This window comes from Procambarus clarkii, chromosome 14 (assembly GCF_040958095.1).
Source record: "Procambarus clarkii isolate CNS0578487 chromosome 14, FALCON_Pclarkii_2.0, whole genome shotgun sequence".
NCBI classification, from domain to species: Eukaryota; Metazoa; Arthropoda; class Malacostraca; order Decapoda; family Cambaridae; genus Procambarus; species Procambarus clarkii.
The window spans coordinates 46,811,885-46,829,312 of NC_091163.1; the positions used below are offsets into that span (position 1 = coordinate 46,811,885).

At 42.5% G+C, this 17,428-nt stretch overlaps 1 protein-coding gene across 1 annotated transcript in view; it reads right to left on the reverse strand.

Moving 5' to 3' along the window:
• Positions 1–1,363: 1,363 nt before the first annotated feature.
• The window catches only part of LOC123748127 (tripartite motif-containing protein 59-like), a 260,400-nt gene continuing 244,335 nt past the window's right edge, over positions 1,364–17,428 (reverse strand). Inside the window, exons 5-6 of the mRNA XM_069324588.1 lie at positions 9,706–9,957; positions 1,364–9,589 (exon numbers count right to left, since the gene is read on the reverse strand). Coding sequence (XP_069180689.1) covers positions 9,074–9,589; positions 9,706–9,957 — 768 coding nt within the window. The 3' untranslated portion in view covers positions 1,364–9,073. The remainder of the gene's footprint in view (positions 9,590–9,705; positions 9,958–17,428) is intronic.

A 17,428-nucleotide genomic window follows, 5' to 3' on the forward strand; every position in this document is an offset into this window, starting at 1 on the left:
GATAAAGTAGGTTATGATCAGTGTTGGAAAGTTTCTTTTGACTATTTTTAGCTAAGAGAAAGGTTTATTTTAGTTAAGAACAGTGTTGAACGAAGCTAATCCTGACTATTTTTAGTTGATTGACGAATGAGTTTAGTTAAGAAAAGACAAGAAAAGATGACGAATGTGATTATTTTTTTGTTGACAAAAACTTTTAGTTAAAAAGAACAAGTTTATCTTGGTAAATTTGTTACTGTATAAAGTGAAGATTTGTTTACAAACAGTGCTGGTAACAAATAATAAATTGTTAAGCAAAAATACATGGACATAGTTTTTGAAAATAAAGGTGATGAGTTACTACAAAGTTACTTTGTATTAACTTGTTAAGAATTAGTAATGTTGCTGTTGATAGTATTTGACAAAGAACTAGTTACTGAATGGAAGAAATAATTGTACATTTGATTTTAAAGATCATGTAAGAGAATGCGGTGGACACAGTGAACATACGGGGAACATGAGAAAGTACACAGAGAACATGAATGAGAATGACATGAACCCAGTGAAGAACTTGCTGAGAACATTGAGAATATGACAAAGAACATAGAAAACATGAAAGAGAATGCAAAAATATGATTTGAACTGGCAGAGAACATGCTGTGAACAATGGTAGATAATGGAGAATACAGAGAACATGCTGTGAACATTGGTAGATAATGGAGAATACGGAGAACATGCTGTGAACATTGGTAGATAATGGAAAATATGGAGAAACAGGTGAAAAATATGGAATGGACATTTGGGAGGATATTTTAGGAACATGGAGAGAACATTCAAATACAAGTTTGGATAACCAGAAGGTTATCCAAACCTGTATTTGTATGACCAGTATGGTAATATAACAACACACACTATGGACCAGTATGGTAATATCACAACACACCATGGACCAGTATGGTAATATCACAACACACCATGGACCAGTATGGTAATATCACAACACACTATGGACCAGTATGGTAATATCACAACACACCATGGTCCAGTATGGTAATATCACAACACACTATGGACCAGTATGGTAATATAACAACACACCATGGACCAGTATGGTAATATCACAACACACCATGGACCAGTATGTTAATATCACAACACACCATGGACCAGTATGGTAATATCACAACACACCATGGACCAGTATGGTAATATCACAACACACCATGGTCCAGTATGGTAATATCACAACACACCATGGACCAGTATGGCAACAGTCAGAGGAAACTGTTAACAAACAGTTACAAAACATAATTGCCATAACTATTACAATTAACATAATTATTAGTAGTGACAGTGTCAGACCACGAAGGAAGAATTGAAACAGGAATTTCCTTAAGTACTTTCGTATTTAATAATACATCTTCAGAAGGGTGAGTTACATGTACATAGACTTGGACATATATAGGCAGGAGAGAGGTGAAGTGAAGTGAGGTACAATGATAAACGTATGACTGGGAATGGGTGGATGTAAATAGGGGGCTGTATCCTATGGGCCAATAGGCCCATACATTGATATTAATAAAATAGTGGATATTAACATGGTATTAGTGAGACAAATGTGTATCAATGATCCTACTAAAATGCCCTTTAACTGATCAATCAAAAATGGATCTAAATTATACAAACCACTGCTAATGTTCAAGTTACATAATTTTGTAATCTGTATTAAAGCAGATTCAGTTATGTTCCTACTGAAAGTGCTTTTACAATTCGTTAATGAAGAAGCCATCTCCCAATCAATTTGGTGGGAATTTTCTGACAAATGAACAAACAACGCATTAGACAATTGGCCATGTCTTACAGAGTATTTATGTTGCGACATTCTACATTTCAGATCTTAAGATGTTTGCCCAACATAGAATCTATTATAATCTTTACAAGGTTTTTTATATATGATACAATTATCACTACGACGACTGTTTCTAGCTAATAGTTTTCTAACAGTATTTTCGTAATTAAACAATACATGCATATCAAAAAGTTTCAAGGCCTTGACAATATTTTCAAACCCAGAAAAATATGGTAAACACAACACATTCTTTGGGGGAATTTTCTCACTGCATATATTATTATAATATGTACGACGTGCTTTGCTTCGGCAAACTTCCAAAAAACTCAGTGGATAACAAAGCTTGAGACCAATAGAATCAATATTCTTAAACTCTTCATCAAAGAATTCTGGACTAACAACCCGAAGAGCTCTTGAGATACATAGAGGAAAAAATAGATTTTTTCACATTGTATCTGTCCTGAGAAATAATGAATAAGATAAATTACTCGTAGACTTCCTGTAAAAACTAAACTTTAGTGAACAATCTTCCCTATGAATAAGTATATCTAAGAATGGCAAACATTTACCAATTTCAGTCTCCATAGTAAATTTTCTAGAGGTGACTTGATCATTAAGTTTAGCTACAAATTCGTCTGTGTTTACATCTGTAGGCCATATACACAAAATATCATCAACATATCTAAACCATGGAATGATTCCAGGGGTAATTATTGAAACAAATTTTTCATCATGAGTAAATTTTCGTGATTTAAACACATAATTATTAGTAGTGTTTAGCAGTAATATTATTTACAGACTAACAAGCACCGACCAATTTACAACTGTAGAGTAACACTATGGATAATGAAATAATATATATTATATTACATTGTTATATTCTGGTGTAAAATATATACATGGCAGCTTATCCACAGCTAAGTTTTGTTACTTAGCTTAGTGTTTGACCCCATGTGTGGGACCTGAGTGATAGTGAGGAGATGGTGATGTACAAGTGATGGTGATATAGCAGTGATGGTGAGGTGAAGGTGATATACCAGTGATGGTGATATAGCAGTGATAGTGAGGTGAAGGTGATATACCAGTGATGGTGATATAGCAGTGATAGTGAGGTGAAGGTGATATACCAGTGATGGTGATATAGCAGTGATAGTGATGTGAAGGTGATATACCAGTGATGGTGATATAGCAGTGATAGTGAGGTGAAGGTGATATACCAGTGATAGTGAGGTAAAGGTGATATACCAGTGATGGTGATAGTGAGGTGATGGTGATATAGCAAGTGATAGTGAGGTGATGGTGATATAGCAAGTGATAGTGAGGTGATGGTGATATAGCAAGTGATGGTGATATATTAGTGATAGTGAGGTGATGGTGATATAGCAGTGATAGTGAGGTGATGGTGATATAGCAGTGATAGAGAAGTGATGGTGATATATTAGTGATAGTGAGGTGATGGTGATATATATTAGTGATAGTGAGGTGATGTTGATATATTAGTGATAGTGAGGTGATGGTGATATATTAGTGATAGTGAGGTGATGGTGATATATTAGTGATAGTGAGGTGATGGTGATATAGCAGTGATAGTGAGGTGTTGGTGATATATTAGTGATAGTGAGGTGATGGTGATATAGCAGTGATAGTGAGGTGATGGTGATATGGCAGTGATGGTGATATAGCAGTGATGGTGATATAGCAGTGATAGTGAGGTGATGGTGATATATTAGTGATAGTGAGGTGATGGTGATATAGCAGGTGATGGTGATATAGCAGTGATAGTGAGGTGATGGTGATATATTGGTGATAGTGAGGTGATGGTGATATATTAGTGATAGTGAGGTGATGGTGATATATTAGTGATAGTGCAGTGATGGTGATATAGCAGTTAAAGTGAGGTGATGGTGATATAGCAAGTGATAGTGAGGTGGTGATATAGTGATAGTGAGGTGGTGATATAGTGATAGTGAGGTGATGTGATATATCAGTGATAGTGATATAGCAGTGATAGTGTGATGTGGTGATATAGCAGTGATAGTGAGGTGATGGTTATATAGCAGTGATAGTGAGGTTAAGGAAATATAGCAGTGATGGTGCAGTAGTGGTGATGTAGCAATGATAATGATATATTAGTGAAAGTAAGGAGGAAATATATCAGTGTGAGGTGATAAAGCAGTGAAAGTGAGATGATGTTGGTGAAGCAGTGAAAGTGATAGTGAGCTGTTGGTGATATAACAGTGACAACAGCTGTCATATAGTGACACCAACAATCAGTTACTCAACATGGTCAGTACACTATCCCAGGTGTGGGACCTGAGGTGATGGTGATATAGATGTTATAGTGAGGTGATAGTGATATAGCAATGATAGGTGACAGTACTGTGAAAGAGCAAATGATGGTGATACAGTAGTGATGGTACAGTGAACTAGAGTGGCAGCACAACACCACAGTAGTGATGGTGGTGGTACAGTGAACTAGAGAGGCAGCACAACACCACAGTAGTGATGGTACAGTGAACTAGAGTGGCAGCACAACACCACAATAGTGATGGTACAGAGAACTAGAGTGGCAGCACAACACCACAGTAGTGATGGTACACTGAACTAGAGTGGCAGCACAACACCGCAGTAGTGATGGTGATGGTACAGTGAACTAGAGTGGCAGCACAACACCACAGTAGTGATGGTACAGTGAACTAGAGTGGCAGCACAACACCACAGAAGTGATGGTGATGGTACAGTGAACTAGAGTGGCAGCACAACAAAACAGTAGTGATGGTGATGGGTTATGGTACAGTGAACTAGAGTGGCAGCACAACACCACGGTAGTGATGGTACAGTGAACTAGAGTGGCAGCACAACACCGCAGTAGTGATGGTGATGGTACAGTGAACTAGAGTGGCAGCACAACACCACAGTAGTGATGGTACAGTGAACTAGAGTGGCAGCACAACACCACAGTAGTGATCGTGGTGGTACAGTGAACTAGAGTGGCGGCACAACACCACGGTAGTGATGGTGGAGGTACAGTGAACTAGAGTGGCAGCACAACACCACAGTAGTGATGGTGGTGGTACAGTGAACTAGAGTGGCAGCACAACACCACAGTAGTGTTGGTACAGTGAACTATAGTGGGAGCACAACACCACAGTAGTGATGGTGATGGTACAGTGAACTAGAGTGGCAGCACAACACTACAGTAGTGATGGGTTATGGTTCAGTGAACTAGAGTGGCAGCACAACACCACAGTAGTGATAGTGATGGTACAGTGAACTAGAGTGGCAGCACAACACCACGGTAGTGATGGTGGTGGTACATTGAACTAGAGTGGCAGCACAACACCACAGTAGTGATGGTGATGGTACAGTGAACCAGAGTGGCAGCACAACACCACAGTAGTGATGGTGATGGTACAGTGAACTAGAATGGCAGCACAACACCACAGTAGTGATTGTGATGGCACAGTGAACTAGAGTGGCAACACAACACCAAAGTAGTGATGGTGATGGTACAGTGAACTAGAGTGGCAGCATAACACCACAGTAGTGATGGTGATGGTATAGTGAACTAGAGTGGCAGCACAACACCACAGTAGTGATGGTGGTGGTACAGTGAACTAGAGTGGCAGCACAACACCACAGTAGTAGAGGTACAGTGAACTAGAGTGGCAGCACAACACCACAGTAGTGGAGGTACAGTGAACTGGAGTGGCAGCACAACACCACAGTAGTGATGGTGATGGTACAGTGAACTAGAGTGGCAGCACAACACCACAGTAGTGATGGTGGTGGTGCAGTGAACTAGAGTGGCAGCACAACACCACAGTAGTGGTGGTGATGGTACAGTGAACTAGAGTGGCAGCACAACACCACAGTAGTGGTGGTGATGGTACAGTGAACTAGAGTGGCAGCACAACACCACAGTAGTGATGATGGTGGTACAGTGAACTAGAGTGGCAGCACAGCACCACAGTAGTGATGGTGGTGGTACAGTGAACTAGAGTGGCAGCACAACACCACAGTAGTGATGGTGATGGTACAGTGAACTAGAGTGGCAGCACAACACCTCAGTAGTGATGGTACAGTGAACTAGAGTGGCAGCACAACACCACAGTAGTGATGGTACAGTGAACTAGAGTGGCAGCACAACACCACAGTAGTGATGGTGGTGGTACAGTGAACTAGAGTGGCAGGACAACACCACAGTAGTGATGGTGATGGTACAGTGAACTAGAGTGGCAACACAACATCACAGTAGTGGTGGTGGTGGTACAGTGAACTAGAGTGGCAGCACAACACCACAGTAGTGATGGTGATGGTACAGTGAACTAGAGTGGCAGCACAACACCACAGTAGTGATGGTGGTGGTACAGTGAACTAGAGTGGCAGCACAACACCACAGTAGTGATGGTACAGTGAACTGTAGTGGCAGCACAACACCACAGTAGTGATGGTACAGTGAACTAGAGTGGCAGCACAACACTACAGTAGTGGTGGTACAGTGAACTATAGTGGCAGCACAACACCACAGCAGTGATGGTGGTGGTACAGTGAACTAGAGTGGCAGCAGAACACCACAGTAGTGATGGTGATGGTACAGTGAACTAGAGTGGCAGCACAACACCACAGTAGTGATGGCACAGTGAACTAGAGTGGCAGCACAACACCACAGTAGTGATGGTACAGTGAACTATAGTGGGAGCACAACACCACAGTAGTGATGGTGATGGTACAGTGAACTAGAGTGGCAGCACAACACCACAGTAGTGATGGGTTATGGTTCAGTGAACTAGAGTGGCAGCACAACACCACAGTAGTGATGGTGATGGTACAGTGAACTAGAGTGGCAGCACAACAGCACGGTAGTGATGGTGGTGGTACAGTGAACTAGAGTGGCAGCACAACACCACAGTAGTGATGGTGATGGTACAGTGAACTAGAGTGGCAGCACAACACCACGGTAGTGATGGTGGAGGTACAGTGAACTAGAGTGGCAGCACAACACCACAGTAGTGATGGTGGTGGTACAGTGAACTAGAGTGGCAGCACAACACCACAGTAGTGATGGTACAGTGAACTAGAGTGGCAGCACAACACCACAGTAGCGATGGTGATGGTACAGTGAACTAGAGTGGCAGCACAACACCACAGTAGTGATGATGGTGGTACAGTGAACTAGAGTGGCAGCACAGCACCACAGTAGTGATGGTGGTGGTACAGTGAACTAGAGTGGCAGCACAACACCACAGTAGTGATGGTGATGGTATAGTGAACTAGAGTAGCAGCACAACACCACAGTAGTGATGGTACAGTGAACTAGAGTGGCAGCACAACACCACAGTAGTGATGGTGGTGGTACAGTGAACTAGAGTGGCAGCACAACACCACAGTAGTGATGGTACAGTGAACTAGAGTAGCAGCACAACACCACAGTAGTGATGGTACAGTGAACTAGAGTGGCAGCACAACACCACAGTAGTGATGGTACAGTGAACTAGAGTGGCAGCACAACACCACAGTACTGATGGTGATGGTACAGTGAACTAGAGTGGCAGCACAACACCACAGTAGTGATGGTACAGTGAACTAGAGTGGCAGCACAGCACCACAGTAGTGATGGTGGTGGTACAGTGAACTAGAGTGGCAGCACAACACCACAGTAGTGATGGTGGTGGTACAGTGAACAAGAGTGGCAGCACAACACCACAGTAGTGATGGTACAGTGAACTAGAGTGGCAGCACAACACCACAGTAGTGATGGTACAGGGAACTAGAGTGGCAGCACAACACCACAGTAGTGATGGTACAGTGAACTAGAGTGGCAGCACAACACCACAGTAGTGATGGTACAGTGAACTAGAGTGGCAGCACAGCACCACAGTAGTGATGGTGGTGGTACAGTGAACTAGAGTGGCAGCACAACACCACAGTAGTGATGGTGGTGGTACAGTGAACAAGAGTGGCAGCACAACACCACAGTAGTGATGGTACAGTGAACTAGAGTGGCAGCACAACGCCATAGTAGTGATGGTACAGTGAACTAGAGTGGCAGCACAACACCACAGTAGTGGAGGTACAGTGAACTAGAGTGGCAGCACAACACCACAATAGTGATGGTGATGGTACAGTGAACTAGAGTGGCAGCACAACACCACAATAGTGATGGTGATGGTACAGTGAACTAGAGTGGCAGCACAACACCACAGTAGTGGTGGTACAGTGAACTAGAGTGGCAGCACAACACCACAGTAGTGATGGTACAGTGAACTAGAGTGGCAGCACAACACCACAGTAGTGATGGTGGTGGTACAGTGAACTAGAGTGGCAGCACAACACCACAGTAGTGATGGTACAGTGAACTGGAGTGGCAGCACAACACCACAGTAGTGGAGGTACAGTGAACTAGAGTGGCAGCACAACACCACAGTAGTGATGGTGATGGTACAGTGAACTAGAGTGGCAGCACAACACCACAGTAGTGATGGTGATGGTACAGTGAACTAGAGTGGCAGCACAACACCACAGTAGTGATGATGGTGGTACAGTGAACTAGAGTGACAGCACAACACCACAGTAGTGATGGTGGTAGTACAGTGAACTAGAGTGGCAGCACAACACCACAGTAGTGATGGTGATGGTACAGTGAACTAGAGTAGCAGCACAACACCATAGTAGTGATGGTACAGTGAACTAGAGTTGCAGCATAACTCCACAGTAGTGATGGTGATGGTACAGTGATCTAGAATGACAGCACAACACCACAGTAGTGGAGGTACAGTGAACTAGAGTGGCAGCACAACACCACAATAGTGATGGTAATGGTACAGTGAACTAGAGTGGCAGCACAACACCACAGTAGTGGTGGTGGTGGTACAGTGAACTAGAGTGGCAGCACAACACCACAGTAGTGATGGTACAGTGAACTAGAGTGGCAGCACAACACCACAGTAGTGATGGTGGTGGTACAGTGAACTAGAGTGGCAGCACAACACCACAGTAGTGATGGTACAGTGAACTGGAGTGGCAGCACAACACCACAGTAGTGATGGTGGTGGTACAGTGAACTAGAGTGGCAGCACAACACCACAGTAGTGATGGTACAGTGAACTAGAGTGGCAGCACAACACCACAGTAGTGATGGTACAGTGAACTGGAGTGGCTGCACAACACCACAGTAGTGGTGGTGGTGGTACAGTGAACTAGAGTGGCAGCACAACACCACAGTAGTGATGGTGGTGGTACAGTGAACTAGAGTGGCAGCACAACACCACAGTCCACCACAGTCACCTCCGTAATGTCACTGTGGTTGACTGCTGCCCTCACCACATCCAGGCCGCTCACCACATCACCGAAGACATATGGCCACTGTTGATCAGCCTGGCGGTCCCTGGTGGTGATGATGAACTGGGCACTCGTGGGATCCCCCGGCGGCCACCACCTGGACCCCACAGCTCCTGCCTGGCGTGACTGCTGGTACTGCCCCTGGAGGTCAGGCAACAGTGGGGCTCCTCCCTCACCATCATTACTCTCGTAGTCTCCGCCCACCACACGCTCACCCGGGCGACCCTTGTCCACCACCATCAACAGTTTAGTGTTGCGGTAGGTGTGGCCCCGCTGGCCCGTACACAACAACACAAACTGTCTGGCCAGCGGAGTGTCAGGGGTCAGCCGGATGGTGACCCGCCCTCTTGTTGACCCCGCCCACCCGAGGTCAAGGAACGCCAGGGTGCAGGAGGGGTCCAGCACGCCCACAACATCACTCTCCTGCACAAGATGATATAAATCATGCTGGTAACTGTATAACAAAATGTTATCATATTAGTTATCACAACTCAGTAAGTCAGTAATGTCAGTAAGACTAGTGGGTGTAATAAAGTAACCTGGATGGTGTGGGCGTGGGCGGGCGTGGGCTGACGCAGGAGTGGGTGGAGGTACAGCTGTCCGTCTTGTAGAGTTATCCTGGCGGAGCGGCGGCCATCTTGGTCTTCCTGGACGGCCACCACCCTGCCAGCCTCCACCAGGCTCTTGACAGCCACCACCCGGCCAGCCTCCACCAGGCTCTTGACGGCCACCACCCGGCCAGCCTCCACCAGGCTCTCGACGGGCTCACTCATCCTGCGGAGGTCCTCAACCTGTGGACAGTGTCAGCCCCATTATCACCTGTGGTCAGTGTCAGCCCCATTATCACCTGTGGTCAGTGTCAGACCCATTATCACCTGCGGACAGTGTCAGCCCTATTATCACCTGTAGACAGTGTCAGCCCCATTATCACCTGTGGTCAGTGTCAGACCCATTATCACCTGTGGACATTGTCAGCCCCATTATCACCTGTGGTCAGTGTCAGCCCGATTATCACCTGCAGACAGTGTCAGCCCCATTATCACCTGTGGTCAGTGTCAGACCCATTATCACCTGTGGACAGTCTCAGCCTCCATTATCACCTGCTGACAGTGTCAGCCCTATTATCACCTGTAGACAGTGTCAGCCCCATTATCACTTGTGGTCAGTGTCAGCACCATTATCACCTGCGGACAGTGTCAGCCCCATTATCACCTGTGGACAGTGTTAGTATTCGTTTACCTTGTTCGGGTTGAATGTAGACACAGTTATCGCTTCTGTATATATTTATTGACCGAGACAACAAGGTATATATCTGGCCAACCGAGGTCCACCTTACTCTGGGTCTGAGAGAGAACTGAGGCTGCTGGGAGCATGGCTTGATGCTCCTCTGTCTGGCATGACGTCAGAGGCCTACTTGCCTGTGATTGGTTACATTTCAACTGACATAGAATTTGAGTATAACACCGCTCGGACACGCTACCAAGTCGACGACCCTTGTCGACAAGCTCTGGCTAGCTATATAGTTACAATGATACTGAAAGGACCTCGGTGGCATTCAATAATGGCTTACATGTGAAATTTGCATAATAAAACATTGAAAGAAGATCAGGTGTGCATAATACTAACAACTCGGCATATATGCACCAAAAAAAAAATCATCATAATAGGTGAAAATCATGGTAACAATGCTTTGATTAAACCAGAGTATTAAGAACATGTGTATGTCTACTGATCAGATATGAACAATACAACTCAAGGTATTGCCTAAACAAAATTATTAACATTTGTCAATGGCATGTGCTTGAAAACCATACAAAATTAAACAATTATTACATTAATGGAACAAAGTTCTGACCTAACAACCACAAATGAATTTCAAGATAGATAATGATTTTTTTTTTCCGAAATATACAATATATTTACAAGACCAATGTACAATATATTTAATGTGCCATATATTTACAAGCTATATACAAAACCTGGAACAAGAAGACTAACATCTGCGTGATAGCAGTCAGGATTCACTGGCCTCAATGTGGTTGCTAGAACAATAATAACTCTTATGACAAGCACTGTAAAAATACAAATGGTAGTAGACTTAACAATGGCATCTAATTTATAACAAAATAAAGTTGAGAAAAACTATACATTATATATAATGGTAATAATAAGACACATGTGGTAGAAATACTGCAAATGATTTTTTTTTTTTTTCAAAACAAACAGAATAACTGCAGAGTGCACTCAATTATAAATTCTGTGGATATCTACACCTAGCTCATCCAGAGCACTATACAACTCTGGCTCTGACTGAAGGTTCGGAACAGATGAAATTTCGTGTGACAAACTATCATCTTGAGAGATATCCTCGTTAACATCTAGCCAATGGACATGTGGTGAGTGCACGGTTGAAACGAGAGGTCTAGATCGAAGATTATAATTGCTAGTATGGGGTTGCTGAATATCAAGTGGTCTGTCAACCACAGAAGGTGGTGTCTGAGTAGGAGGATCTGTCTGGGTAAGTTCATTGTCATCTTCCTCATCAGTCTCGTCAACAGTCATTTTAGCTAACTTCATGTGGTCTAAATGTTCATTTATATACTCTCCTGTTAACAAGTTCTTAAGTCTGTATTTGTTACCTTTAATAAGCTCGATTACCTTATATGGACCCAAAAATTTCTTAGTTAACTTGTACATAGGACCAGACCTGTGTTGGTTAAGTATCATTACTACAGATCCAATAGTTATTTTACTGGGTTTAATTCGTGCATTTCTTGCTAGAGTGAACTCGGCTGTAGCTTTGGACAGTTGTTCTCGTATTTTCTTGAATACTAATTGCATTTGTCTACGCTTCACTTGAACAAAATCATCTACGTTATATAAGGGAGTAGGAGGTACGTTAATCAATTCATTAGGGAGGATCTTATCTGTACCATAAAGAATAGCGTGAGGTGTGTCACCTGTAGAAACATTAATTGAAGAATTTATAGCACACTGAATTAAGGGTATAAAATCATCCCAATTGTTGTTATCAAAATTCAACATGACTCTCAAGGCATCCAACACTTTCCTGTTAGTACTTTCGGCTAGTCCATTACTTGCCGGATGATAAGGCATGATGCTACATTTTTTGATGTTATATAAATCACACAAGCTAGTTAAAATACTATTACTGAATTCTGGACCATTATCTGAAAGGATTACTTTAGGCATACTATATCTACAAATTATTTGGTCATGGAATGCGCTGGCTATGGTTTCTGCTGTTTTGTTCGGGATAGGAACTAGTTCGCAAAACCGTGAAAAATTATCGACCATTACAAGCAAATGTTTGTTCCCTTTCTCTGTTTCCGCAAAATTTGTCAATAAATCCATCGATATTCGTTCCCAAGGAGCTTTAGTTGCTGGGTACACCTGAATTGGATTAGGTCCTGAAACATGTCCCTTGTGCTGTAAACAAGTTAAACATCTGTCAACATAATGAGCAATCTCCTTAGCCATTTTTGGCCAAAAATATTTCAATCGACCTTGTTGGAGTGTACGATCCTTTCCTGGATGTGCACTTGCAGGAGCATCATGGATAATTTTTAACACAGTTGGTACCAAGACAGCTGGAACAACTAACTGACAACATTTCCTCGGGGCTGTCCCTAGCTTTACTACTCTACACAGTAAATTGTCCAACATAACTAGTTCTTTCAATGGTACTGGCGGTTTATGAATCGGGCGAGTGTCTTGCTTAGTCAAAAATTTAATGACGGGTGCCCATATGGGGTCTTGTCTTTGTTCCGTTTCTACTACTGTAGCATCTAATGCTGGGTAATTTAACTGAATCGCAGCTACGTGTCGAGAAAACGTATCGGCTACAACATTTTGCTTTCCTGGAATATAACCAAATGTGGGATTGAATTCTTGAATTGTGAGCAAATATCTAGCAAACTTTCCAACTGGATTCTTATTTTTGAACAAGGGAATTAATGGTTGGTGATCTGTAAGAACATGAACTGGGTAATTATAAATTGTATCCTTGAAATGTTTAAGTGCCCAGACAACTGCCAAGGCTTCTCGTTCTGTTGCACTATAATTTTTCTCTTCTTTAGATAATGTGCGGCTAGCATAAGCTATTGCGTGATCTCTGTGACCTTCTGTTTGAAGTAATGCAGCACCTAGACCTATGTCACTAGCATCTGTAACCAACGTAAAAGGTTTAGAAAAATCTGGGTACCTAAGGACAGGTGACGAAATCAAGGCTGCTTTGAGTTTTTTGAATGACTGATCCTGGGCCTCTCCCCAAACAAAGGGTTCATCTTTTCTTTGCAACTTGTAAAGCGGAGCGGCTATAATAGAGAATCCAGCAATAAACGAACAATAAAATCCTACAAGACCTGTAAACTGTCTTACGGCTTCTGCGGTACGAGGTGTTGGAAAATCACGGGCAGCAATAATTTTTTGTTCATTCAATGTAATACCTGAAGGTGTAACTGTATGACCTAGGAAATTAATCTTTTGCTTTAAAAATGAACATTTTGCAAGCTTTATTTTTAAATTAGCTTCAGCGAGCTTTGCAAGTACTTTCTCAAGGTTCTGGAAATGAGTCTGAACATCTTGCGATATGATTATGAGATCATCAAGGTAAACTAGAAGAGTACTTCCTATCAATCTACGAAAAGGATTTGTCATGAGCCGTGAAAAGGTTATTGGACTACTACGCAAACCAAACGGCATTCTTTTGAAATGAAAATGACCATTGGGAGTACTAAAGGCTGTCAATTGTTTACTTTCCTCATCAAGGGGGATTTGCCAGAATCCCTGCAACAAATCTAACGTTGAGAATACTTTGTTTCGACCAATACTTTCCAACAAATCATTGAGAACTGGAAGTGGGAAACGATCAGGTATTGTTACTCTGTTAAGCTTGCGATAATCGATTACAGGTCTCCAAGTCCCATCTTGCTTTGGTACAAGAATCAATGGAGCGTTCCATGGCGAATTACTCGATTCAATTACATCACACTGTAACATTTCCTCTACAAGTCTATCTGCTTCTGCTCTCTGAGAATGGGGAAGACGGTAAGCTGGTACATAAATAGGCGTAGTTCCTTGTTCAAGGGGAATTTTATGTGTAATAAGAGGAGTGAGACTTAATTTTTCGCCTGGTAGAGCAACAACAGCTCTATTCTTGTTCAAAATTTTCAAAAGCTGAGCCACAGAGTCAGGAAAATCAGTAGGACTGAGGTGTTGCGCTTGCACCTCTGGCTGAGATCCCTGTTCTCCTGGTGTAAGTGTACAAACAGTATGATCCATGGAGACATCATCCACAACTCGCACCGGTAATGAGTAATGGGCAAAATCTACAACATGGGTACCAGACTGGAGATGGATATCGGCATTACTAGTGTTTGCGATAAATAATGTGACAGTACCATCCTGCACTGTGTGCCAGGAGGGTTCAACAAATGTACCATTCACTTTACATGTTTCACTTTCCGCAATCACATCCGACAACTCAGGCACTCCCTGAACCTTAACTCTTATTCTGGTGAGAGAATGACGGTGTAGCACAGTGTCAGTAGCCATGGAACCACTGACTTCAGAGATGGAAGCTGCCAGGCGAGCGAGACAGCGAGAATCCGTTAGGGCGTCCCCTTCCAGAAAGTCCCGATACTCATTCTCCTTAACAACTGCACAACTACTATGCTTCAATCGAGTGCCTGTTTTCTCGGGTATGCTACCACGACAATGATCTGACAACCCTACGCTAGCAAGGCGGGTGTCAACAAAATTAACGTAATCTGATTGAAGGTTGAACTCATGGCCCTGTCGATACATGCTACACAAGGGTATGACATGGTCTTTGATACTTATGTTCCAACGATGGGGAAACAGTGCAATATTTTCATCAATCATGGTGTACAGACCTAAGAGAATGTCTCCAGGAAAATGAATAATGTCAACAACTAAACATGTTATAGACAATGTGACATCATTGAACTTGAATGGGAGGTCAATTTCACCCTGAACTTTTACTTTATTTCCTGAAATACCACTTAGAAAAGGTATGTGTGACTGTTTTAAAATAGTAGGGTGCTTACTCTCAATGTCTCTAAGAGCCGAGGGCTTGACAATATTAATTTTTGCACCTGAGTCAAGAAAAACTTTTAAAACTCTACCATGTACAATGGCTGAGACAAGGGGACCATCACTTGAGACTGGACAAGTTACTACTTTTGACTTATGTTGTTTGGGATATCTGCGTCTTGTTTGTGTCAAATTTACTGTGGATCCGTCAACATCTACAACTGGTCTAGAGTCAGTGTCCTCCTCTGTCAAGTGTCCAAATCTATTTTGGGTAGCTACTGAATACACAGGGAGGGCACTAGGATTGGCTAGCTTGAATTGGTTAGCGGATGGCCTTGGGGGTTTCCCGACGACATGGAGTGAACATTCTGAGCTCCAGCATTCTGTGACTGAGCAGTATAATTTGAAGTTGCATTATAGCTGGGCTGGGAGTTGTAATTACGAGAGTTCTGATAATGTCTTGGACGCTGTGAGCCTCGCCAAGACTGACCATGGGAGTTACGAGGTGGAGATGTCCTTTGCCTAGCTCTACAATCCGCAGTGTGGTGACCAACTTGTTTATGGTACGTGCAATATGGAAGCCTAGAGTGATTAGATTGACGAGGGGACCGAGAGAATTGTCTAGGAGGTGATTATCTAGGGGCGGACCAACAGTCCCTTGCAAGGTGGTTACTCTTACCACAATGCCAACATGAGGGAGTGGATGGTTGTGGACTATGGCGTTTCGGCAATTTATGAGGCGGCGAATTTGACTGGGGGCTACGAGCATGGGTACGCTTCTGCGACCAAGAGTTTTGAGAATTTGTGGGAGGATGCTGAGAGCTTGTAACTACATTTACAGCATCAGAGGGTGGCAACAGTTGAGCACTTCGGGGAGCTAGTTTATCTGCGGCATTGTTAATAGCCTCAAATACTTCACCAATTTCATGTTTAACACCAAAATTTTGTTGCTCAACGATTGGTTTTGTATGCTCGGGGGCAAAATGCATTAAAGTACCAAATGCTATCATTTTGGCCATAGCCTCAGGGGACAGATTATTGTCTTTATCTAACCAAGTCGAATTATTCATAGCAGACACTAAGGCATAAAGATACTGATCGAGACGGCTAGTAAACGCATTAAACGATTCACCAGGCTGCATGGTGGCATTGGCAATTTTCTTGACTAACCTATACGGGTCGAGGTCTCCTTTATTAACAAAGCGACGGCGAAAGAAATCCTTAAATTCAGGCCAAGACTGGAGGCTAACAATGGCTTTCTCATCAACAACAAAACGTGCATCACCTTTGGTTGTGTCCACAGCTGACCGTGCAATTGCTAAGTATTCGGCATCAGTAGGCTTAGAAAAACGTGCAACTGTTTTCGCTTCAACCTTACTAAACCATGATTCTAATAAATGCGATTCCCCAGCAAAAAGAGGAATAGCCATTTCCTGAGCTGATCTCTGGCCATTGGGACGAGCAACTGTTCCCATTGATTCTGAAGGGGTTTCAACAGTGGTAGGCATTGTCACAGCCGTGGAAGTAATATTTGAACGCAGATTATAATTAAGTGCACCTGGCATCAGAAATAGTATACACAAAAATAAACACACAAAAAAATATCAACTTGGCTAAAGTAAAAATGGCAGAAATAAAATTATTAAATTGGGCTAGGCAAGAAAATAATTAAGAACAAGCAATTGTAAACTAAATTTAGCAATCTTTCATTAAAAAAATGACTGGAATTAGATGTATGTAAATTAATTAAACCAGACTAAGCACAGCAATTGAGAATATAAAAACTGAAAGTGCAATTGCAAAATTTAATTAAAAAGATTCAACACAACAAGTGGCAATGCAAGAAATATGTAGCACATAAACTGGACACAGGAATGTATATAACTGCTATGGTAAAAAAATTATAATATGCAATGTTGAAGGAATAAATTTCAATTTTTGGCCTGGAGGAATTAAAAAAAAATTATATTGCACAAATCCTTAACTGCTACTAAAACAAGAATTTCTTACTTCACTGGAATTTGAATTTACCAATAACACTCTAGGAGAACAATTAAAATTCAATGAAATTACCGTAAGACGCAGGAATGTTGAAATCACACAAGAAAACTGTGGGGAATGGAGTACTGAACCAGCTCCAATATTTAACAAGTCACTGAATGGTTAATTCACAGGATATTATGG